Below are 26,457 nucleotides of genomic sequence, written 5' to 3'. Positions count from 1 at the left end.
GTCATACTGTATGTTCAAGGTCATACTGTATGTTCAGGGTACTACTGTATTTTCAGGACCATACTGTATGTTCATGTTCAGGGTCATATTGTATGTTCAGCGTCATAGTGTATGTTCAGGATCATACTGTATGTTCAGAGTACTACTGTATGTTCAGGGTCATACTGTATGTTCAGGGTCATACTGTATGTTCATGTTCAGGGTCATACTGTATGTTCAGGGTCATACTGTATGTTCATGTTCAGGGTCATACTGTATGTTCAGGGTCATACTGTATGTTCAGGGTCATACTGTATGTTCATGTTCAGGGTCATACTGTATGTTCAGGGTCATACTGTATGTTCAGGGTCATACTGTATGTTTATGGTCATACTGTATGTTCAGGGTCTTACTGTATGTTCAGGGTACTACTGTATGCTCAGGGTCATACTGTATGTTCAGGGTCATACTGTATGTTCAGGGTCATACTGTATGTTCAGGGTACTACTGTATTTTCAGGACCATACTGTATGTTCATGTTCAGGGTCATATTGTATGTTCAGGATCATACTGTATGTTCAGAGTAATACTGTATGTTCAGGGTCATACTCTATGTTCAGGGTCATACTGGATGTTCATGTTCAGGGTCATACTGTATGTTCAGGGTCATACTGTATGTTCAGGGTCATACTGTATGTTCATGTTCAGGGTCATACTGTATGTTCAGGGTCATACTGTATGTTCAGGGTCATACTGTATGTTCATGTTCAGGGTACTACTGTATGTTCAGAGTCATACTGTATGTTCATGTTCAGGGTCATACTGTATGTTCAGGGTCATACTGTATGTTCAGGGTCATACTGTATGTTCAGGGTCATACTGTATGTTCAGGGTCATACTGTATGTTCATGTTCAGGATCATACTGTATGTTCAAGGTCATACTGTATGTTCATGTTCAGGGTCATACTGTATGTTCAGGGTACTACTGTATGCTCAGGGTCATACTGTATGTTCAGGGTCATACTGTATGTTCAGGGTCATACTGTATGTTCAGGGTCATACTGTATGTTCAGGATCATACTGTATGTTCAAGGTCATACTGTATGTTCATGTTCAGGGTCATACTGTATGTTCAGGGTACTACTGTATGCTCAGGGTCATACTGTATGTTCAGGGTCATACTGTATGTTCATGTTCAGGGTCATACTGTATGTTCAGGGTCATACTGTATGTTCAGGGTCATACTGTATGTTCAGGGTCATACTGTATGTTCATGTTCAGGGTCATATTGTATGTTCAGGGTCATATTGTATGTTCAGGGTCATATTGTATGTTCAGGGTCATAGTGTATGTTCAGGATCATACTGTATGTTCAGAGTACTACTGTATGTTCAGGGTCATACTCTATGTTCAGGGTCATACTGTATGTTCATGTTCAGGGTAATACTGTATGTTCAGGGTCATACTGTATGTTCATGTTCAGGGTCATACTGTATGTTCAGGGTCATACTGTATGTTCAGGGTCATACTGTATGTTCATGTTCAGGGTACTACTGTATGTTCAGGGTCATACTGTATGTTCATGTTCAGGGTCATACTGTATGTTCAGGGTCATACTGTATGTTCATGTTCAGGGTCATACTGTATGTTCAGGTTCATACTGTATGTTCAGGGTCATACTGTATGTTCATGTTCAGGGTCATACTGTATGTTCAGGGTCATACTGTATGTTCAGGGTCACACTGTTGTTCATGTTCAGGGTACTACTGTATGTTCAGGGTCATACTGTATGTTCATGTTCAGGGTCATACTGTATGTTCAGGTTCATACTGTATGTTCAGGGTCATACTGTATGTTCAGGCTACTACTGTATGTTCAGGGTCATACTGTATGTTCAGGGTCATACTGTATGTTCAGGGTCATACTGTATGTTCAGGGTCATACTGTATGTTCATGGTCATGCTGTATGTTCAGGGTCATACTGTATGTTCATGTTCAGGGTCATACTGTATGTTCAGGGTCATACTGTATGTTCAGGGTACTACTGTATGTTCAGGGTCATACTGTATGTTCAGGGTCATAGTGTATGTTCAGGGTCATATTGTATGTTCAGGGTCAAACTGTATGTTCAGGGTACTACTGTATGTTCAGGGTCTTACTTTATGTTCAGGGTCATACAGTATGTTCAGGGTCATACTGTATGTTCAGGGTCATACTGTATGTTCATGTTCAGGGTCATACTGTATGTTCAGGGTCATACTGTATGTTCATGTTCAGGGTCATACTGTATGTTCAGGGTCATACTGTATGTTCATGTTCAGGGTCATACTGTATGTTCAGGGTCATACTGTATGTTCAGGGTCATACTGTATGTTCAGGGTCATACTGTATGTTCATGTTCAGGGTCATACTGTATGTTCAGGGTCATACTGTATGTTCAGGGTCATACTGTATGTTCATGTTCAGGGTCATACTGTATGTTCAGGGTCATACTGTATGTTCAGGGTCACACTGTTGTTCATGTTCAGGGTACTACTGTATGTTCAGGGTCATACTGTATGTTCATGTTCAGGGTCATACTGTATGTTCAGGGTCATACTGTATGTTCATGTTCAGGGTCATACTGTATGTTCAGGGTCATACTGTATGTGAAGGGTCATACTGTATGTTCATGTTCAGGGTCATACTGTATGTTAAGGTACTACTGTATGCTCAGGGTCATACTGTATGTTCAGGGTCATACTGTATGTTCATGTTCAGGGTAATACTGTATGTTCAAGGTCATACTGTATGTTCAGGGTACTACTGTATTTTCAGGACCATACTGTATGTTCATGTTCAGGGTCATATTGTATGTTCAGGGACATAGTGTATGTTCAGGATCATACTGTATGTTCAGAGTACTACTGTATGTTCAGGGTCATACTGTATGTTCAGGGTCATACTGTATGTTCAGGCTACTACTGTATGTTCAGGGTCATACTGTATGTTCAGGGTCATACTGTATGTTCAGGGTCATACTGTATGTTCAGGGTCATACTGTATGTTCATGGTCATGCTGTATGTTCAGGGTCATACTGTATGTTCATGTTCAGGGTCATACTGTATGTTCAGGGTCATACTGTATGTTCAGGGTACTACTGTATGTTCAGGGTCATACTGTATGTTCAGGGTCATAGTGTATGTTCAGGGTCATACTGTATGTTCAGGGTCAAACTGTATGTTCAGGGTACTACTGTATGTTCAGGGTCTTACTTTATGTTCAGGGTCATACAGTATGTTCAGGGTCATACTGTATGTTCAGGGTCATACTGTATGTTCATGTTCAGGGTCATACTGTATGTTCAGGGTCATACTGTATGTTCATGTTCAGGGTCATACTGTATGTTCAGGGTCATACTGTATGTTCATGTTCAGGGTCATACTGTATGTTCAGGGTCATACTGTATGTTCAGGGTCATACTGTATGTTCAGGGTCATACTGTATGTTCATGTTCAGGGTCATACTGTATGTTCAGGGTCATACTGTATGTTCAGGGTCATACTGTATGTTCATGTTCAGGGTCATACTGTATGTTCAGGGTCATACTGTATGTTCAGGGTCACACTGTTGTTCATGTTCAGGGTACTACTGTATGTTCAGGGTCATACTGTATGTTCATGTTCAGGGTCATACTGTATGTTCAGGGTCATACTGTATGTTCATGTTCAGGGTCATACTGTATGTTCAGGGTCATACTGTATGTGAAGGGTCATACTGTATGTTCATGTTCAGGGTCATACTGTATGTTAAGGTACTACTGTATGCTCAGGGTCATACTGTATGTTCAGGGTCATACTGTATGTTCATGTTCAGGGTAATACTGTATGTTCAAGGTCATACTGTATGTTCAGGGTACTACTGTATTTTCAGGACCATACTGTATGTTCATGTTCAGGGTCATATTGTATGTTCAGGGACATAGTGTATGTTCAGGATCATACTGTATGTTCAGAGTACTACTGTATGTTCAGGGTCATACTGTATGTTCAGGGTCATACTGTATGTTCATGTTCAGGGTCATACTGTATGTTCAGGGTCATACTGTATGTTCATGTTCAGGGTCATACTGTATGTTCAGGGTCATACTGTATGTTCATGTTCAGGGTCATACTGTATGTTCAGGGTCATACTGTATGTTCAGGGTCATACTGTTGTTCATGTTCAGGGTACTACTGTATGTTCAGGGTCATACTGTATGTTCATGTTCAGGGTCATACTGTATGTTCAGGGTCATACTGTATATTCAGGGTCATACTGTATGTTCAGGCTACTACTGTATGTTCAGGGTCATACTGTATGTTCAGGGTACTACTGTATGTTCAGGGTCATACTGTATGTTCAGGGTCATACTGTATGTTCAGGGTCATACTGTATGTTCATGTTCAGGGTAATACTGTATGTTCAGGGTCATACTGTATGTTCAGGGTACTACTGTATGTTCAGGGTCATACTGTATGTTCAGGGTCATACTGTATGTTCAGGGTCATACTGTATGTTCATGTTCAGGGTCATACTGTATGTTCAGGGTACTACTGTATGTTCAGGGTCATACTGTATGTTCAGGGTCATAGTGTATGTTCAGGGTCATACTGTATGTTCAGGGTCATAGTGTATGTTCAGGGTCATACTGTATGTTCAGGGTCAAATTGTATGTTCAGGGTACTACTGTATGTTCAGGGTCTTACTTTATGTTCAGGGTCATACAGTATGTTCAGGGTCATACTGTATGTTCAGGGTCATACTGTATGTTCATGTTCAGGGTCATACTGTATGTTCAGGGTCATACTGTATGTTCATGTTCAGGGTCATACTGTATGTTCAGGGTCATACTTTATGTTCATGTTCAGGGTCATACTGTATGTTCAAGGTCATACTGTATGTTCATGTTCAGGGTCATACTGTATGTTCAGGGTCATACTGTATGTTCAGGGTCATACTGTATGTTCATGTTCAGGGTACTACTGTATGTTCAGGGTCATACTGTATGTTCATGTTCAGGGTCATACTGTATGTTCAGGGTCATACTGTATGTTCATGTTCAGGGTCATACTGTATGTTCAAGGTCATACTGTATGTTCATGTTCAGGGTCATACTGTATGTTCAGGGTCATACTGTATGTGAAGGGTCATACTGTATGTTCATGTTCAGGGTCATACTGTATGTTCAGGGTACTACTGTATGCTCAGTGTCATACTGTATGTTCAGGGTCATACTGTATGTTCAGGGTCATACTGTATGTTCAGGGTACTACTGTATTTTCAGGACCATACTGTATGTTCATGTTCAGGATCATACTGTATGTTCAGAGTACTACTGTATGTTCAGGGTCATACTCTATGTTCAGGGTCATACTGTATGTTCATGTTCAGGGTCATACTGTATGTTCAGGGTCATACTGTATGTTCATGTTCAGGGTAATACTGTATGTTCAGGGTCATACTGTATGTTCATGTTCAGGGTCATACTTTATGTTCAGGGTCATACTGTATGTTCAGGGTCATACTGTATGTTCAGGGTCATACTGTATGTTCATGTTCAGGGTCATACTGTATGTTCAGGGTCATACTGTATGTTCATGTTCAGGGTCATACTGTATGTTCATGTTCAGGGTCATACTGTATGTTCATGTTCAGGGTCATACTGTATGTTCAGGTTCATACTGTATTTTCAGGGTCATACTGTATGTTCATGTTCAGGGTCATACTGTATGTTCAGGGTCATACTGTATGTTCATGTTCAGGGTCATACTGTATGTTCAGGGTCATACTGTATGTGCAGGGTCATACTGTATGTTCAGGGTCATACTGTATGTTCATGTTCAGGGTCATACTGTATGTTCAGGGTCATACTGTATGTTCAGGGTCATACTGTATGTTCAGGGTCATAGTGTATGTTCAGGGTACTACTGTATTTTCAGGACCATACTGTATGTTCATGTTCAGGGTCATATTGTATGTTCAGGATCATACTGTATGTTCAGAGTAATACTGTATGTTCAGGGTCATACTCTATGTTCAGGGTCATACTGGATGTTCATGTTCAGGGTCATACTGTATGTTCAGGGTCATACTGTATGTTCAGGTTCATACTGAATGTTCATGTTCAGGGTCATACTATATGTTCAGGGTCATACTGTATGTTCATGTTCAGGGTCATACTGTATGTTCAGGGTCATACTGTATGTTCAGGGTCATACTGTATGTTCAGGGTCATACTGTATGTTCATGTTCAGGATCATACTGTATGTTCAGGGTCATACTGTATGTTCATGTTCAGGGTCATACTGTATGTTCAGGGTCATACTGTATGTTCAGGGTCATACTGTATGTTCAGGGTCATACTGTATGTTCATGTTCAGGGTACTACTGTATGTTCAGGGTCATACTGTATGTTCATGTTCAGGGTCATACTGTATGTTCAGGTTCATACTGTATGTTCAGGGTCATACTGTATGTTCAGGCTACTACTGTATGTTCAGGGTCATACTGTATGTTCAGGGTACTACTGTATGTTAAGGGTCATACTGTATGTTCAGGGTCATACTGTATGTTCAGGGTCATGCTGTATGTTCATGGTCATGCTGTATGTTCAGGGTCATACTGTATGTTCATGTTCAGGGTACTACTGTATGTTCAGGGTCATACTGTATGTTCATGTTCAGGGTCATACTGTATGTTCAGGTTCATACTGTATGTTCAGGGTCATACTGTATGTTCAGGCTACTACTGTATGTTCAGGGTCATACTGTATGTTCAGGGTACTACTGTATGTTCAGGGTCATACTGTATGTTCAGGGTCATACTGTATGTTCAGGGTCATACTGTATGTTCAGGGTCATACTGTATGTTCATGTTCAGGGTCATACTGTATGTTCAGGGTCATACTGTATGTTCAGGGTCATACTGTATGTTCATGTTCAGGGTCATACTGTATGTTCAGGGTCATACTGTATGTTCAGGGTCACACTGTTGTTCATGTTCAGGGTACTACTGTATGTTCAGGGTCATACTGTATGTTCATGTTCAGGGTCATACTGTATGTTCAGGGTCATACTGTATGTTCATGTTCAGGGTCATACTGTATGTTCAGGGTCATACTGTATGTGAAGGGTCATACTGTATGTTCATGTTCAGGGTCATACTGTATGTTAAGGTACTACTGTATGCTCAGGGTCATACTGTATGTTCATGTTCAGGGTCATACTGTATGTTCAGGGTCATACTGTATGTTCAGGGTCATAGTGTATGTTCATGTTCAGGGTCATACTGTATGTTCAGGGTCATAGTGTATGTTCAGGGTCATAGTGTATGTTCAGGGTCATACTGTATGTTCATGTTCAGGGTCATACTGTATGTTCAGGGTCCTACTGTATGTTCAGGGTCATACTGTATGTTCAGGGTCATAGTGTATGTTCAGGGTACTACTGTATGTTCAGGGTCATACTGTATGTTCAGGGTACTACTGTATGTTCAGGGTACTACTGTATGTTCAGGGTACTACTGTATGTTCAGGGTACTACTGTATGTTCAGGGTCATACTGTATGTTCAGGGTACTACTGTATGTTCAGGGTACTACTGTATGTTCAGGGTACTACTGTATGTTCAGGGTCATGCTGTAAAGCTGGTTCATGGTTGTCTAGGCCGGTTACTGATCAGCCCTTTATATATTTATATTTTAGTCATTTAGCAGACGCTCTTATCCAGAGCGACTTACAGGAGCAATTAGGGTTAAGTGCCTAGCTCAAGGGCACATCGACATTTTTCACCTAGGGGCACATCAACATTTTTCACCTAGTTGGCTCGGGGATTCGAACCAGCGACCTTTCAGTTACCGGCCCAACGCTCTTAACCACCCCCCCCCGTTCTTCACTGTCTCCACACATATGCTTCCCCTTGTACCACTCCAACTTTACTTGTTTCTATCTGTCTACCACCCACGCATTGTCTATCCATTCTACACCCTCTTCTCCCGTATCCCTCAACCCCTTTATGACATCTGTTGATGTAAAAGAGGCTTTAAATACATATGATTTATAGATTTGTTTTGTTCATTGTGTCCTCCTGCTGTAGGGCTTTCTCTCGTGCCATGCTGAAGAGGAAGATAGGAGTGGTGGTGGTAGGGTTCCCTGCTACGCCTATCACAGAGGCACGGGCACGCTTCTGTCTGTCTGCTTCACACACCAAGGCCATGCTCGACCAGGTGAGCACACACACACACACACACACACACACACAGAGAGACACACACATAGAGACACACACACAGAGAGACACACACACACAGAGACACACACACACAGAGACACACATTATGCACAGAGATGTACATCTCTCTCTCTCCCCCTCTCTCCCTCCCACCCTCTGTCCCCCTCCCTCCCTCCCTCCCTCCCTCCCTCCCTCCCTCCCTCCCTCCCACCCTCCCTCCCTCCCTCCCTCCCACCCTCTGTCCCCCTCCCTCCCTCCCTCCCACCCTCTGTCCCCCTCCCTCCCACCCTCTGTCCCCCTCCCTCCCACCCTCTGTCCCCCTCCCTCCCTCCCCTCCCTCCCTCCCTCCCTCCCTCTCCCCCTCTCTCCCTCCCACCCTCTGTCCCCCTCCCTCCCTCCCTCCCTCTCCCCCTCTCTCCCTCCCACCCTCTGTCCCCCTCCCTCCCTCCCTCCCTCCCTCCCACCCTCTGTCCCCCTCCCTCCCTCCCTCTCCCCCTCCTCCCTCCCTCCCTCCCTCCCTCCCTCCCTCCATCTCCTCCTCTCTCCCTCCCACCCTCTGTCCCCCTCCCTCCCTCCCTCCCTCCCTCCCTCCCTCTCCCCCTCTCTCCCTCCCACCCTCTGTCCCCCTCCCTCCCTCCCTCCCTCCCTCTGGGATTACCATTAACAGCAACTACAACAACAATATTAATGAGAATAACAATAAATTAAAGCAATAGTAATCGACCAGTCTCAACCTGACTGAGAAGACACATTACACGGTATGAAAGCCAAAACAAAACAGGAAATATTATTGACATTACATTACACTTTTCACTGGCTGTCCATCAGGTTGTGGCAGGAGGACACATATTTGCACATTTTGGCTTTTCACCCAATAAATATTTGATATTTTATAGTTTCAAATTCTTTTTACTGAATGATCATTTGGGGAAATACATTTTCTCTTAGGTCTGAGTATTTGTCACAGTGTAATAGGAAATGCAGCTCTGTCTCTACCTCTCCCCGGGGGCAGAGTAAGCACAGCCTGTCCTCTCTGGGCAGCCAGGTTTGCCTGTGACGACCGGTCTCTATAGCAGGCTGTGCTCACAGACCTAGTCAGTGTTTTCCTCAGTTTTCTATCACTCACAGTGGTCAGATAATCTGCCACCATGCTTTCTCTCCCTCTCTCTCTCTCTCTCTCTCTCTCTCTCTCTCTCTCTCTCTCTCTCTCTCTCTCTCTCTCTCTCTCTCTCCCTAACACAGTATTTTCCTCCCCCCAGGTGTTGTTTGATCTGAACGAGGTAGGAGATGATCTGTGTCTGAAGTTCTCCCAGAGGAAATATTGTCCTCGCCCACAGCAACACAATAACAACGACGGCACAGGACAGTCAGCTAATATACTGATAGGATAACCTCTGAACTCTACACTGAGAGTATGTTATGGTGGTCCCATGCCGACAGGGAATGGCCATACGTCCCAATAATTAGATCTTTACCCCGAAGTGTGCAATTGTGCACTCCTCCCCACAAATTTATAAAGCTGGATCGGTGTAATCATGGGTTAGGCAGAGTCCATAATGGGCAATGAACAGGTGCACACAATGACAGATTGTTGGGACGCTGCCTTCCTTGCCAGTCCAATGCACTGAGAGAGTGGGGTCTCATGTCTACCAGTCCAATACACTGAGAGAGTGGGGTCTGATCTCTACCAGTCCAATGCACTGAGAGAGTGGGGTCTCATCTCTACCAGTCCAATGCACTGAGAGAGTGGGGTCTCATCTCTACCAGTCCAATGCACTGAGAGAGTGGGGTCTCATGTCTACCAGTCCAATGCACTGAGAGAGTGGGGTCTGATCTCTACCAGTCCAATACACTGAGAGAGTGGGGTCTGATCTCTACCAGTCCAATGCACTGAGAGAGTGGGGTCTGATCTCTACCAGTCCAATGCACTGAGAGAGTGGGGTCTGATCTCTACCAGTCCAATGCACTGAGAGAGTGGGGTCTCATCTCTACCAGTCCAATGCACTGAGAGAGTGGGGTCTCATCTCTACCAGTCCAATGCACTGAGAGAGTGGGGTCTCATGTCTACCAGTCCAATGCACTGAGAGAGTGGGGTCTGATCTATACCAGTCCAATGCACTGAGAGAGTGGGGTCTGATCTATACCAGTCCAATACACTGAGAGAGTGGGGTCTGATCTCTACCAGTCCAATGCACTGAGAGAGTGGGGTCTCATCTCTACCAGTCCAATGCACTGAGAGAGTGGGGTCTCATGTCTACCAGTCCAATGCACTGAGAGAGTGGGGTCTCATGTCTACCAGTCCAATACACTGAGAGAGTGGGGTCTCATCTCTACCAGTCCAATGCACTGAGAGAGTGGGGTCTGATCTCTACCAGTCCAATGCACTGAGAGAGTGGGGTCTCATGTCTACCAGTCCAATGCACTGAGAGAGTGGGGTCTCATCTCTACCAGTCCAATGCACTGAGAGAGTGGGGTCTCATCTCTACCAGTCCAATGCACTGAGAGAGTGGGGTCTGATCTCTACCAGTCCAATGCACTGAGAGAGTGGGGTCTCATGTCTACCAGTCCAATGCACTGAGAGAGTGGGGTCTCATCTCTACCAGTCCAATGCACTGAGAGAGTGGGGTCTCATCTCTACCAGTCCAATGCACTGAGAGAGTGGGGTCTCATCTCTACCAGTGCAATGCACTGAGAGAGTGGGGTCTCATCTCTACCAGTCCAATACACTGAGAGAGTGGGGTCTGATCTCTACCAGTCCAATGCACTGAGAGAGTGGGGTCTCATCTCTACCAGTCCAATGCACTGAGAGAGTGGGGTCTGATCTCTACCAGTCCAATGCACTGAGAGAGTGGGGTCTCATCTCTACCAGTCCAATGCACTGAGAGAGTGGGGTCTGATCTATACCAGTCCAATGCACTGAGAGAGTGGGGTCTGATCTCTACCAGTCCAATGCACTGAGAGAGTGGGGTCTCATCTATACCAGTCCAATACACTGAGAGAGTGGGGTCTGATCTATACCAGTCCAATGCACTGAGAGAGTGGGGTCTCATCTCTACCAGTCCAATGCACTGAGAGAGTGGGGTCTGATCTATACCAGTCCAATGCACTGAGAGAGTGGGGTCTCATGTCTACCAGTCCAATGCACTGAGAGAGTGGGGTCTGATCTCTACCAGTCCAATGCACTGAGAGAGTGGGGTCTGATCTCTACCAGTCCAATGCACTGAGAGAGTAGGGTCTCATCTCGACCAGTCCAATGCACTGAGAGAGTGGGGTCTGATCTATACCAGTCCAATGCACTGAGAGAGTGGGGTCTCATCTATACCTTATACAACCATAAGGAAAGCCCAGTTCCAAAGGTGTGGTGGTTCTTGCTCCGCTTCTCAGTATGTGTCTATATCAGAATGTAAATTAAGCGATCATATACATTTCTTATCATTATACAAGGCAACCAATCATTCCAGGCCGTCATTGTAAATAAGAATGTGTTGTTAACAGGCTGGCATGATTTAAATTAATGTTACGTTAATTAATGTATCTGATTTTTAAATTAATGTTACGTTAATGAATGTATCTGTCTGTCTCTTGGTGTGTATGATGCGTTTATTAAACGTTGCTTTGTTACTCTACCTCTTGGCTTCACTGATAGGTCCTTCACTGATAGGTTCTTCACTGATAGGTTCTTCACTGATAGGTCCTTCACTGATAGGTCCTTCACTGATAGGTCCTTCACTGATAGGTCCTTCACTGATAGGTTCTTCACTGATAGGTCCTTCACTGATAGGTTCTTCACTGATAGGTTCTTCACTGATAGGTCCTTCACTGATAGGTTCTTCACTGATAGGTTCTTCACTGATAGGTCCTTCACTGATAGGTCCTTCACTGATAGGTCCTTCACTGATAGGTTCTTCACTGATAGGTCCTTCACTGATAGGTTCTTCACTGATAGGTTCTTCACTGATAGGTTCTTCACTGATAGGTCCTTCACTGATAGGTCCTTCACTGAGGTGGTTGCAGTGGTTCTTTGTCATTTTACCCCTAAATACATAATGCATTTTTTTCAGCATATCTTCCATGTGCTTCTGAGCTCGCATTGATGATAACATACTGATGGCTGAATCTGATGCTGAAGAGGACTATCTTTCACTAACATAAATTAGTTAAAATACCGCAGTTAAGATTCCACAACAAGCTGTTTAAGTTCCAGTAAAAGTAATGCTGTCTCTACAGCAAACCAGAATGTTTCCCTTAATAACATAATACATTTACCAATCCGACATACAATTCGATCCCAACAGATCTTTGCACAGAAATAACCTGGACGTCTTGGCTTCTCGTTCTGTACGAAGCCTTTAGGTGCTAGCTGTTGCCACACGCGGTCTGAGTGAGTTGTGTGAAGGTAGGTAGTATTCAGAGAATGCATCACCTGAGCCGACACTAAACCAAACCTAGCAATTAGCACGCTAAAGGTTACTGTGATCCAAATGGCACACTATTCCACACTATTCCCTATTTATTGCATGGTAAGCATTTCACAGTAAGGTTGCATTCAGCGCATGTGACAAGTAACGTTTGATTCGATTTTTACTAGTGCAATATGTAGGGAATAGTGTGTAATTTGGAACGCAGTAACCTTTAGCGTGCTAATTGCTAGGTTTGGTTAGTGTTGGCTGCCATGGATTCTCTCAGTATGGGGGGTAATGGTCGTTTGATTAACACACACAGGCAGGAAGGAATTTAGACAGATGATAAATACTTCAACGTGTCAGGTTCAGTCTAGTCTGCACTTGTTTTTGTTCTACCCCAACGGGAAGATGAACTGTGTGTGTATTTTCCATCACATAAACAACATACTGAGTATCCCAAACATTAGGAGCACCTTCCTAATATCTACACTGAGTATACCAAACATTAGGAGCACCTTCCTAATATCCACACTGAGTATACCAAACATTAGGAGCACCTTCCTAATATCTACACTGAGTATACCAAACATTAGGAGCACCTTCCTAATATCTACACTGAGTATACCAAACATTAGGAGCACCTTCCTAATATCTACACTGAGTATACCAAACATTAGGAGCACCTTCCTAATATCCACACTGAGTATACCAAACATTAGGAGCACCTTCCTAATATCTACACTGAGTATACCAAACATTAGGAGCACCTTCCTAATATTTACACTGAGTATACCAAACATTAGGAGCACCTTCCTAATATCTACACTGAGTATACCAAACATTAGGAGCACTTTCCTAATATCTACACTGAGTATACCAAACATTAGGAGCACCTTCCTAATATCTACACTGAGTATACCAAACATTAGGAGCACCTTCCTAATATCTACACTGAGTATACCAAACATTAGGAGCACCTTCCTAATATCTACACTTATACCAAACATTAGGAGCACCTTCCTAATATCTACACTGAGTATCCCAAACATTAGGAGCACCTTCCTAATATCTACACTGAGTATACCAAACATTAGGAGCACCTTCCTAATATCTACACTGAGTATACCAAACATTAGGAGCACCTTCCTAATATCTACACTGAGTATACCAAACATTAGGAGCACCTTCCTAATATCTACACTGAGTATCCCAAACATTAGGAGCACCTTCCTAATATCTACACTGAGTATACCAAACATTAGGAGCACCTTCCTAATATCTACACTGAGTATACCAAACATTAGGAGCACCTTCCTAATATCTACACTGAGTATCCCAAACATTAGGAGCACCTTCCTAATATCTACACCGAGTATACCAAACATTAGGAGCACCTTCCTAATATCTACACTGAGTATACCAAACATTAGGAGCACCTTCCTAATATCTACACTGATTTTAAGTGGATTTAACAAGTGACATCAATAAGAGATCATAGCTTTCACCTGGATTCACCCGGTCAGTCTGTCATGGGTAAAGAGAAGGTGTTCTTCATGTTTAGTGACTGCCTTTTACATGACTGACTGGAGAATACTAATGAAGTGCTGTAACATTGATGAACAATGAAGTAGTTTAGGGTCCATTTTGAATACCAAAATAGGCGTACTGTATGTCCTCTCTGAACCCTTGCAGGACTTTGGCTGAACACACACACGGACTCATTCCATGGACGGTTGTAGAGCGAGTTACTTGGGGAGAAACTGAACTCCATACTTTGTTTGCTGTAAGCAGCTTGGTCCAACCCAGCCGTTCCCCTATACACTGGGTTTCACTGCAGTCACTGCTGTGTTAACACAACACACAGTCACTCACACTGTAACCACTGGGGCTTAAAGCCAGGGTGTAATGGTCCATGCTGTAACACTGTAACCACTGGGGCTTAAAGCCAGGGTGTAATGGTCCATGCTGTAACACTGTAAACACTGGGGCTTAAAGCCAGGGTGTAATGGTCCATGCTGTAACACTGTAAACACTGGGGCTTAAAGCCAGGGTGTAATGGTCCATGCTGTAACACTGTAACCACTGTGGGGCTTAAAGCCAGGGTGTAATGGTCCATGCTGTAACACTGTAACCACTGGGGCTTAAAGCCAGGGTGTAATGGTCCATGCTGTAACACTGTAAACACTGGGGCTTAAAGCCAGGGTGTAATGGTCCATGCTGTAACACTGTAAACACTGGGGCTTAAAGCCAGGGTGTAATGGTCCATGCTGTAACACTGTAAACACTGGGGCTTAAAGCCAGGGTGTAATGGTCCATGCTGTAACACTGTAACCACTGGGGCTTAAAGCCAGGGTGTAATGGTCCATGCTGTAACACTGTAAACACTGGGGCTTAAAGCCAGGGTGTAATGGTCCATGCTGTAACACTGTAACCACTGGGGCTTAAAGCCAGGGTGTAATGGTCCATGCTGTAACACTGTAACCACTGGGGCTTAAAGCCAGGGTGTAATGGTCCATGCTGTAACACTGATCCTACTTAGAGGCCTGGGCGTTGTTGTTCACTAGTTTACTCCAAGTAGGGAAAGGATGGTGGGGTTGAAAAGTAATAAAGGGGAGTATATATATATATTTTTTAAACATGGGTGATTGGAAGTGATGCAGACAATTACATTGATAGAAGATACAATCTATCTGCAATATTAAGCTGATCCATTCCCCCAGAATAAAATAAACCAAAAAAAATAATAAAATAAAAATAATGATGAAAAATAATTGGAAAAAAAATAAAAAAAATAAAAAGTACTGAATACGTGAAATACTTATATTAGCATTTCTAAAAACCTATTTTTGCTTTGTCATTATGGGGTATTGTGTGTAGATTGATTAGGGGGGAAAAAAACTATTTAATCCCCAGAACAAAAAAGAAGAAAAAACACTGATCCTGTAAGAATATGGAGGGGGGGGGGGGGGGGGGCTTTTCTTGGCTCATCGCGCTCTAGCGACTCCTTGTGGTGAGCTGGGCACCTGCAGGCTGACTTCAGTCGTCAGTTGAACAGTGTTTCCTCCGAAACATTGGTGCAGCTGGCTTCCGGTTTAAGCGGGAGGGTGTTAAGAAGCGTGGTTTGGCGGGTCATGTTTCAGAGGACGCATGACTCGACCTTCACCTCTCCCAAGCCCGTTGGGGAGTTGCAGCGATTAGACAAGATCGAAATTGGGGAGAAAAAGGGGGTAAAATACAAAAAAAAACACTAATATATCTCCACTAGATAAGTATTCAACCCCCTGAGTCAATACATCTTAGAATCACCTTTGGCAGTGTTTACAGCTGTCAGTCTTTCGACATGAGAAAAATATGTTTGTTCTTGGTCCACCCAGACCCTTAGTTTTGATCACAAGAGTTGACTGAAGTGTATGTGTGTGTTGACTTGGTCAATCAGCTTTCCTGTGAACACAAACCGATGACTAGAACTTTATAAAGAGAGACTCTTCTTAAAGATTTTGCTTGAGACAGCGCCGGAGAAGATGGCTGCCGTTTTACAGCCCTCAAACCAATTGTACTATTATGTGTGTTTTTCCGCGTTATTTGTAATTTATTTTGTACATAATGTTTCTGCCATCGTCTCTTATAACCAAAAAGAGCTTCTGGATATCAGGACAGCGATTACTCACCTCGTATTGGACGAAGATTTTTTCTTCAACGAGGCGGCCGCGAAGGATATCATACAGACACCCGACAAGGCCCAAATCCCCGTCATTTGCGTGAGGAAGAGACGGAGATATCGTGGACGTAGATCGGGGTGCCTTGTAAGGATCCGACGGCGAGCGAGTAAACTGCCTCTTCCATCAATCCTATTAGCCAACGTTCAATCTTTTGAAAATAAAGTGGACAACTTAAGATTACGGTTATCCTACCAACGGGACATTAAAAACTGTAATATCTTATGTTTCACCGAGTCGTGGCTGAACGACGACAATGATAACATTCAGCTAGCAGGCTATACGCTACATCGGCAGGACAGAACGGCTGACTCCGGTAAGACAAGGGGTGGCGGTCTGTGTATATTTGTAAACAACAGCTGGTGCACAAAATCAAATACTAAGGAAGTCTCAAGGTTTTGCTCGCCTGAGGTAGAGTATCTTATGATAAGCTGTAGACCACACTATTTACCAAGAGAGTTTTCATCTATATTTTTCATAGCTGTCTATTTACCACCACAAACCAATGCTGGCATTAAGATTGCACTGAATGAGTTGTACAAGGCCATTAATCAACAGGAAAACGCTCATCCAGATGCAGCGCTCCTAGTGGCCGGGGACTTTAATGCAGGGAAACTTAAATCCGTTCTACCTAATTTCTACCAGCATGTTAAATGTGCAACCAGAGGGAAAAAAACTCTAGACCACCTTTACTCCAAACACAGAGACGCATACAAAGCTCTCCCTCGCCCTCCATTTGGCAAATCTGACCATAACTCTATCCTCCTGATTCCTGCTTATAAGCAAAAACTAAAGCAGGAAGCACCAGTGACTCGGTTAATAAAAAAGTGGTCAGATGACGCAGATGCTAAGCTACAGGACTGTTTTGCTAGCACAGACTGGAACATGTTCCGGGATTCTTCAGACAGCATTGAGGAGTACACCACATCAGTCACTGGCTTCATCAATAAGTGCATCGATGATGTCATCCCCACAGTGACCGTACGTACATACCCCAACCAGAAGCCATGGATTACAGGAAACATCCGCACTGAGCTAAAGGGTAGAGCTGCCGCTTTCAAGGAACGGGACTCTAACCCGGACGCTTATAAGAAATCCCGCTATGACCTCCGACGAACCATCAAACAGGCAAAGAGTCAATACAGGACTAAGATTGAATCGTACTACACTGGCTCTGACGCTCGTCGGATGTGGCAGGGCTTGAAAACTATTACAGACTACAAAGGGAAGCACAGCCGCGAGCTGCCCAGTGACACAAGCCTACCAGACGAGCTAAACCACTTCTATGCTCGCTTCGAGGCAAGCAACACTGAAGCATGCATGAGAGCACCAGCTGTTCCGGATGACTATGTGATCACGCTCTCCGTAGCCGATGTGAGTAAGACTTTTAAGCAGGTCAACATTTACAAGGCCGCAGGGCCTGACGGATTACCAGGACGTGTACTCCGAGCATGTGCTGACCAACTGGCAAGTGTCTTCACTGACATTTTAAACATGTCCCTGACTGAGTCTGTAATACCAACATGTTTCAAGCAGATCACCATAGTCCCCGTGCCCAAGGACTCTAAGATAACCTGCCTAAATGACTACCGACCCGTAGCACTGACGTCTGTAGCCATGAAGTGCTTTGAAAGGCTGGTCATGGCTCACATCAACAGCATTATCCCAGAAACCCTAGACCCACTCCAATTTGCATACCGCCCCAACAGATCCACAGATGATGCAATCTCTATTGCACTCCACACTGCCCTTTCCCACCTGGACAAGAGGAACACCTACGTGAGAATGCTATTCATTGACTACAGCTCAGCATTCAACACCATAGTGCCCTCTAAGCTCATCACTAAGCTAAGGATCCTGGGACTAAACACCTCCCTATGCAACTGGATCCTGGACTTCCTGACGGGCCGCCCCCAGGTGGTAAGGGTAGGTAACAACACATCTGCCACACTGATCCTCAACACGGGGGCCCCTCAGGGGTGCGTGCTCAGTCCCCTCCTGTACTCTCTGTTCACCCATGACTGCATGGCCAGGCACGACTCCAACACCATCATTAAGTTTGCCGACAACACAACAGTGGTAGGCCTGATCACCGACAACGATGAGACAGCCTATAGGGAGGAGGTCAGAGATCTGGCCGTGTGGTGCCAGGACAACAACCTCTCCCTCAACGTGACCAAGACAAAGGAGATGATTGTGGACTACAGGAAAAAAAAGAGGACTGAGCACGCCCCCATTCTCATCGATGGGGCTGTAGTGGAACAGGTTGAGAGCTTCAAGTTCCTTGGTGTCCACATCACCAACGAACTATCATGGTCCAAACACACCAAGACAGTCGTGAAGAGGGCACGACAAAGCCTATTCCCCCTCAGGAGACTAAAAAGATTTGGCATGGGTCCTCAGATCCTCAAAAAATTCTACAGCTGCACCATCGAGAGCATCCTGACTGGTTGCATCACCACCTGGTATGGCAACTGCTTGGCCTACAACCGCAAGGCACTACAGAGGGTAGTACGTACGGCCCAGTACATCACTGGGGCAAAGCTTCCTGCCATCCAGGACCTCTATACCAGGCGGTGTCAGAGGAAGGCCCTCAAAATTGTCAAAGACTCCAGCCACCCTAGTCATAGACTGTTCTCTCTGCTACCGCACGGCAAGCGGTACCGGAGTGCCAAGTCTAGGTCCAAAAGACTTCTCAACAGCTTCTACCCCCAAGCCATAAGACTCCTGAACAGCTAATCATGGCTACCCGGACTATTTGCACTGCCCCCCCACCCCATCCTTTTTACGCTGCTGCTACTCTGTTAAGTATTTATGCATAGTCACTTTAACTCTACCCACATGTACATATTACCTCAACTACCTCAACTAGCCGGTGCCCCCGCACATTGACTCTGCAACGGTACCCCCCTGTATATATAGCCTCCCTACTGTCACTTTATTTTACTTCTGCTCTTTTTTTTCTCAACACTTTTTTTGTTGTTGTTTTATTTTTTTAAAATAAATGCACTGTTGGTTAAGGGCTGTAAGTAAGCATTTCACTGTAATGTCTGCACCTGTTGTATTCGGCGCATGTGACCAATACAATTTGATTTGATTTGATTTGATTTTGCTTGAATTGACTAGTTTTAAGTGATATCCCGATCCTACGTTATATTTCTCTCCTGTGTTACTATGTTCTAAACATTCCCAAACAAAGCAGCAGACCTCAGAGGTCACTGACAGACAGCATGAGCAATGCACAGCTTCCAAATAAATATATGTAGTTAAGTTAGACATGACTGAACGATGTGTTAGAGGACCCTGATTTGTTTTACAGCTTGTTATTTGAATCAGCTGTGTAGTGCTAGGGCAAAAAAAAAAAAAAAAAACGTGCACCAGGACTGAGTTTGGGAAACCCTGGAATAGAGGAGCTTCTAAATTCAACTGAATGAAACAAAAGTATGTACGAGAGAGGGAGTGCAACAGAGAGAGAGAGGGGGTAGAGGGAGAGCAACAGAGAGAGAGGGGGTAGAGGGAGAGCAACAGAGAGAGAGGGGGTAGAGGGAGAGCAACAGAGAGAGAGGGGGTAGAGGGAGAGCAACAGAGAGAGAGGGGGTAGAGGGAGAGCAACAGAGAGAGAGGGGGTAGAGGGAGAGCAACAGAGAGAGAGAGGGGGTAGAGGGAGAGCAACAGAGAGAGAGGGGGTAGAGGGAGAGCAACAGAGAGAGAGGGGGTAGAGGGAGAGCAACAGAGAGAGAGGGGGTAGAGGGAGAGCAACAGAGAGAGAGGGGGTAGAGGGAGAGCAACAGAGAGAGAGGGGGTAGAGGGAGAGCAACAGAGAGAGAGGGGGTAGAGGGAGAGAAACAGAGAGAGAGAGGGGGTAGAGGGAGAGCAACAGAGAGAGTGAAAGAGAGGAGTTAGAGAGAGAATGCAACAGAGAGGGGGTAGAGGGAGAGCAACAGAGAGAGAGAGAGGGGGTAGAGAGTACTTCTGTACTTCTCCACAACATTGTCCCTGACCTGTTTGGAGAGCTCCTTGGTCTTCATGGTGCCACTTGCTTGTTGGTGCCCCTTGCTTAGTGGTGTTGCAGACTCTGGGGCCTTTCAGAACAGGTGTGTATAGATCATGTGACACTTAGATTGCACACAGGGGGACTTTATTTAACTAAACTAATTATTATTTAACTATTAATACTAATTAATATACTATTTAATTTATTTAACTTTTAACTAATTCTGTGACTTCTGAAGGTAATTGGTTGCACCAGATCTTATTTAGGGGCTTCATAGTAAAGGGGGTGAATACATATGCACGCACCACTTTTCCGTTATTTATTTTGTATAATTTAAATGAAACTAGTTCTTTTTTTCCTTTCACTTCACCAATTTGGACTATTTTGTGTATGTCCATTACATGAAATCCAAATAAAAATCAATTTAAATTACAGGTTGTAATGCAACAAAATAGGAAAAATGCCAAGGGGGATGAATAATTTTGCAAGGCACTGTACATAGGGTACCAGTACCGAGTCGATATGCAGGGGTACGAGGTAATTGAGGTAGATATGTACATACAGGATACCACAGAAGGCTGCTCAGGGGAGGACAGCTCATAATAATGTCTGGAATGGAGTGAGCCCGTCCTCCCCAATTAAGGGGCCACCAGCCTCCTGTGATATGTACATATAGGAAGGGATAAAGTGACAAGATGATAGATAATAAACAGTAGCAGCAGTGTATGTGATGTGTCAAAAAAGTTAGTGCAAAAAGGGTCAATGCAGATAGTCAAATAGTTAACCAAATAGCTACCCGGACTAACTATTTACTATTGTGGGTAGAAGCTGTTCAGGGTCCTGTTGGTTTCCAGACTTGGTGCATCGGTACCGCTTGCCGTGCGGTTGCAGAGAGAACAGTCTGACTAGGGTGGTTGGAATCTTTGACAATTTTTAGGGCCTTCCTCTGACACCGCCTGGTATAGAGGTCCTGGATGGCAGGAAGCTTGGCCCCAGTGATGTACTGGGCCGTACGCACTACCCTCTGTAGCGCCTTGTGGTTGGATGCCAAGCAGTTGCCATACCAAGCGGTGATGCAGCCAGTCAAGATAATCTCAATGATGCAGTTGTAAAACCTTTTGAGAATCTGATGGCCCCATGCCGAATCTTTTCAGCCTCCTGAGGGTTGAATGAGTAAGGGATAATCAACGAGGGGCTATGCGTTCTATGGAAAATAAGACGTGGAAGGTGTGCTACAGCCATTAGCCATATATCACAAACCCCTGAGGTGCCTTATTGCTATTAGAAACTATTACAGACTACAAAGGGAAGCACAGCCGCGAGCTGCCCAGTGACACAAGCCTACCAGACGAGCTAAACCACTTCTATGCTCGCTTCGAGGCAAGCAACACTGAAGCATGCATGAGAGCACACACACACACACACACACACACACACACACACACACACACACACACACACACACACACACACACTAACAGGGATGGTCATGCAGAGGCCTGATAGGCCACAGTGGTTACCAACATAATTAGAACAGCAAAAATATTTTTTGGGTCATACCCTTGTCATACAGTCCCGAGTGGCGCAGCGGTCTAAGGCACTGCATCTCAGTGCTTGAGGCGTCACTACAGAACCCCCTGGTTCGATTCCGGGCTGTATCACAACTGGCCGTGATTGGGAGTCCCATAGGGCGGCGCACAATTGGCCCAGCGTCGTCCGGGGTTTGGCCGGTGTAGGCCGTCATTGTAAATAAGAATTTGTTCTTAACTGACTTGCCTAGTTAAATAAAGGTAAAATAAAAAATTATACCACGGCTTTCAGTCAAATCAACATTCAGGGCTCGAGCCACCCTGTTTATAATATTTCTTAGATTGTGGTTTATAGGCTTCTGTTGTATTCCAATAGTCTGAGTCAATATAATAAGGAATTCCAGTCGACCAACAAACAAACAAACAAACATTCTTTCCCATTGACCTCATTGATAAAGAGCCAACCTTGTTGTTTTTTTGTTATACAAAAATAACAAAACATACCGAAAAGCTGCTATGTTGTAACCAGGTCAAAAATCCCGACCTACGGTTCGTAATGCTCCCACTTAGGGAAATGGAGCCTGTGAGAAGAGCCCTGTGGCTTCAGGCTATTTGGCGTGGGAGAGTGGGAAATGTGTGGACCCGGTGTCCAAGTAGGCTACATGTAGTGTGATGTGTGGAAAACATTTCATCACAGGTAAGACATTTAACTGGTTTAGTTATTTGTATAACCTAATAGCAGGAACAGCACCATCTAGTGGTCAGAACCTGGTATTATCAGGATGTAAGATGGGACCTAAAACGAACAACTTCAATGACTAATTTCTCTGAACGGGGGCCGCAGCGTCATACTGCTTGTCAGACGTAGAGAACCAATGTACTCGTTGTTGAGGAGGGATTGGCGTGGGGTGGGGGGGGGTCCGTGGGTGGCTTTTGACCATTTCTTTGAATTCCTCATGTCTTACTCATCGTTCGAAAAACGTTTGGCCCAAATCGGTTGTTTAGCTACTATATTTATTGAATATTATATGAATCCTATAAATTAGAAGGGTCAATTTGGGTGCAATCAATTAGCTTAATTTCTCAGAGATCAAATTACTGTATATTTCAACAAAATAATGACGCAGGAATGCTAATCTTGTCTGTTTCTAACTACAGAAAATGATTTCGTGGTCCTCTGTAGCTCAGCTGGTAGAGCACGGCGCTTGTAACGCCAAGGTAGTGGGTTCGATCCCCGGGACCACCCATACACAAAAAAAATGTATGCACGCATGACTGTAAGTCGCTTTGGATAAAAGCGTCTGCTAAATGGCATATTATATTATATTTATATATTATATTTATTATATTTCAGAACAATCTGAGATGGTGGGTGTCATGGCTTGCTAAAATGACACGGAACGACCATTAAGATGAATGCACTAACTGTAAGTCGCTCTGGATAAGTGTGTCTACACAATAAAATATGTCTGATAATGCTGTAGGGTGTCTGATAATGCTGTAGGGTGTCTGATAATGCTGTAGGGTGTCTGATAATGCTGTAGGGTGTCTGATAATGCTGTAGGGTGTCTGATAATGCTGTAGGGTGTCTGATAATGCTGTAGGGTTGGGGTTGGGGTTAGGGGTAGGGTTAGGGTTAGGGGTAGGGTTAGGGGTAGGGTTAGGGTTAGGGGTAGGGTTGGGGTTAGGGGTAGGGTTGGGGGTAGGGTTAGGGGTAGGGTTTAGGGTTTAGGGTTTAGGGTTGGGGTTGGGGTTAGGGTTAGGGTTAGGGTGGCTTTGCTGCCTCTGTACTGGGGGTTAGGGTTAGGGTTAGGGTTTAGGGTTTAGGGTTGGGGTTGGGGTTAGGGTTAGGGTGGCTTTGCTGCCTCTGTACTGGGGGTTAGGGTTAGGGTTTAGGGTTGGGGTTGGGGTTAGGGTTAGGGTTAGGGTGGCTTTGCTGCCTCTGTACTGGGGGTTAGGGTTAGGGTTAGGGTGGCTTTGCTGCCTCTGTACTGGGGGTTAGGGTTAGGGTTAGGGTTTAGGGTTTAGGGTTGGGGTTAGGGTTAGGGTTAGGGTGGCTTTGCTGCCTCTGTACTGGGGGTTAGGGTTAGGGTTAGGGTTTAGGGTTAGGGTTAGGGTTAGGGTGGCTTTGCTGCCTCTGTACAGGGGGTTAGGGTTAGGGTTAGGGTTTAGGGTTAGGGTTAGGGTGGCTTTGCTGCCTCTGTACTGGGGGTTAGGGTTAGGGTTAGGGTTTAGGGTTTAGGGTTGGGGTTAGGGTTAGGGTTAGGGTGGCTTTGCTGCCTCTGTACTGGGGGCCTTGAACATGTGCAAGGCATTATGAAATCAGCAGATTATCAGGTGTTTTGGAGTGAAATGTTCAACCCAGTGTCCAAAAACTGGGTCTCCATTGAAGGTTGTGGGTCTTCCAGCAGGACACACCAGAACCACCTAGGAAGGTTTAAGAAGAGATGCTGGACTGTTCTGGAGTGGAGATCAGTCCAGATCTGAATCCCATCCAAAACCTATGGTGAGATCTGAAAACAGCAGTTGGTGGAGGACACCCCTCAAACATTGAAGAATTGGAGCAGTTTGCTGCTGAAAGGTGGGTCAAATTGTCAGTGGAAAGGTGCAGCAAGCTCATTGATGACTACAATTAGTGTTTTGTTTGCAGTTATCCTTGGCTGTGTCCCTCCCTGTGTGGTGCTAGCGCCAGGGTGGCAATAATTGTGTCCATTCCATTTGTCTTTGTTTTCTGAATTAAAATTGTAAACTTAAGTTTACGGAAATGTAATTGGTTCTGCAATGTTGAAAATCCAATAACAAGCTGTGGTGGCCAATTAGCTATTGTTTTGAACATATTGTAGAAGGAATAGGGAATGAGTTGTGAAAAATGCAACGGGGACCAATATATATATATATATAGCAGCACCTGTACATACAGAGTAGTTAGCAAACAGCAAACTTACGTCAGATGTAAAATAACGTCCAGTCTAACCAGGCATTAGTCCACATGTTTAATTAGTCCTAAATACAGCAGTCTAACCAGGCATTAGTCCACATGTTTAATTAGTCCTAAATACAGCAGTCTAACCAGGCATTAGTCCACATGTTTAATTAGTCCTAAATACAGCAGTCTAACCATGCATTAGTCCACATGTTTAATTAGTCCTAAATACAGCAGTCTAACCATGCATTAGTCCACATGTTCAATTAGTCCTAAATACAGCAGTCTAACCATGCATTAGTCCACATGTTTAATTAGTCCTAAATACAGCAGTCTAACCATGCATTAGTCCACATGTTCAATTAGTCCTAAATACAGCAGTCTAACCATGCATTAGTCCACATGTTCAATTAGTCCTAAATACAGCAGTCTAACCAGGCATTAGTCCACATGTTCAATTAGCCCTAAATACAGCAGTCTAACCAGGCATTAGTCCACATGTTCAATTAGTCCTAAATACAGCAGTCTAACCATGCATTAGTCCACATGTTCAATTAGTCCTAAATACAGCAGTCTAACCAGGCATTAGTCCACATGTTTAATTAGTCCTAAATACAGCAGTCTAACCATGCATTAGTCCACATGTTCAATTAGTCCTAAATACAGCAGTCTAACCATGCATTAGTCCACATGTTTAATTAGTCCTAAATACAGCAGTCTAACCATGCATTAGTCCACATGTTTAATTGGTCCTAAATACAGCAGTCTAACCATGCATTAGTCCACATGTTTAATTAGTCCTAAATGCAGCAGTCTAACCAGGCATTAGTCCACATGTTTAATTAGTCCTAAATACAGCAGTCTAACCATGCATTAGTCCGCATGTTCAATTAGTCCTAAATACAGCAGTCTAACCAGGCATTAGTCCACATGTTCAATTAGTCCTAAATGCAGCAGTCTAACCAGGCATTAGTCCACATGTTTAATTAGTCCTAAATACAGCAGTCTAACCATGCATTAGTCCACATGTTCAATTAGTCCTAAATACAGCAGTCTAACCAGGCATTAATCCATATGTTCAATTAGTCCTAAATACAGCAGTCTAACCATGCATTAGTCCACATGTTTAATTGGTCCTAAATACAGCAGTCTAACCAGGCATTAGTCCACATGTTTAATTGGTCCTAAATACAGCAGTCTAACCATGCATTAGTCCACATGTTTAATTAGTCCTAAATACAGCAGTCTAACCAGGCATTAGTCCACATGTTTAATTAGTCCTAAATTCAGCAGTCTAACCATGCATTAGTCCACATGTTTAATTAGTCCTAAATACAGCAGTCTAACCAGGCATTAGTCCACATGTTTAATTAGTCCTAAATACAGCAGTCTAACCATGCATTAGTCCACATGTTTAATTAGTCCTAAATACAGCAGTCTAACAGGCATTAGTCCACATGTTTAATTAGTCCTAAATGCAGCAGTCTAACCAGGCATTAGTCCACATGTTTAATTAGTCCTAAATACAGCAGTCTAACCATGCATTAGTCCACATGTTTAATTAGTCCTAAATACAGCAGTCTAACCAGGCATTAGTCCACGTGTTTAATTAGTCCTAAATGCAGCAGTCAAACCATGCATTAGTCCACATGTTTAATTAGTC

General features: G+C 44.1%; 2 protein-coding genes across 2 annotated transcripts in view; one reads left to right on the top strand and one right to left on the bottom strand.

Moving 5' to 3' along the window:
- The window catches only part of LOC311118676 (serine palmitoyltransferase 3-like), a 119,364-nt gene extending 107,510 nt beyond the window's left edge, over positions 1 to 11,854 (top strand). The window contains exons 10-11 of the mRNA XM_084193465.1: positions 8,095 to 8,224; positions 9,489 to 11,854. Coding sequence (XP_084049591.1) covers positions 8,095 to 8,224; positions 9,489 to 9,620 — 262 coding nt within the window. The 3' untranslated portion in view covers positions 9,621 to 11,854. The remainder of the gene's footprint in view (positions 1 to 8,094; positions 8,225 to 9,488) is intronic.
- Positions 1 to 26,457, bottom strand: part of LOC311118679 (BTB/POZ domain-containing protein 3) — a gene marked incomplete at its 3' end in the record, with an annotated part of 445,507 nt that overhangs the window by 240,992 nt on the left and 178,058 nt on the right. The gene's annotated exons all lie outside the window — the stretch shown is intronic.

Source organism: Coregonus lavaretus (assembly GCF_964263955.1).
Source record: "Coregonus lavaretus genome assembly, contig: HAP1_SCAFFOLD_282, whole genome shotgun sequence".
NCBI classification, from domain to species: domain Eukaryota; kingdom Metazoa; phylum Chordata; class Actinopteri; order Salmoniformes; family Salmonidae; genus Coregonus; species Coregonus lavaretus.
Note: the sequence above shows the minus strand (reverse complement) of the source record. Positions and strands in the feature narration are given on the sequence as shown.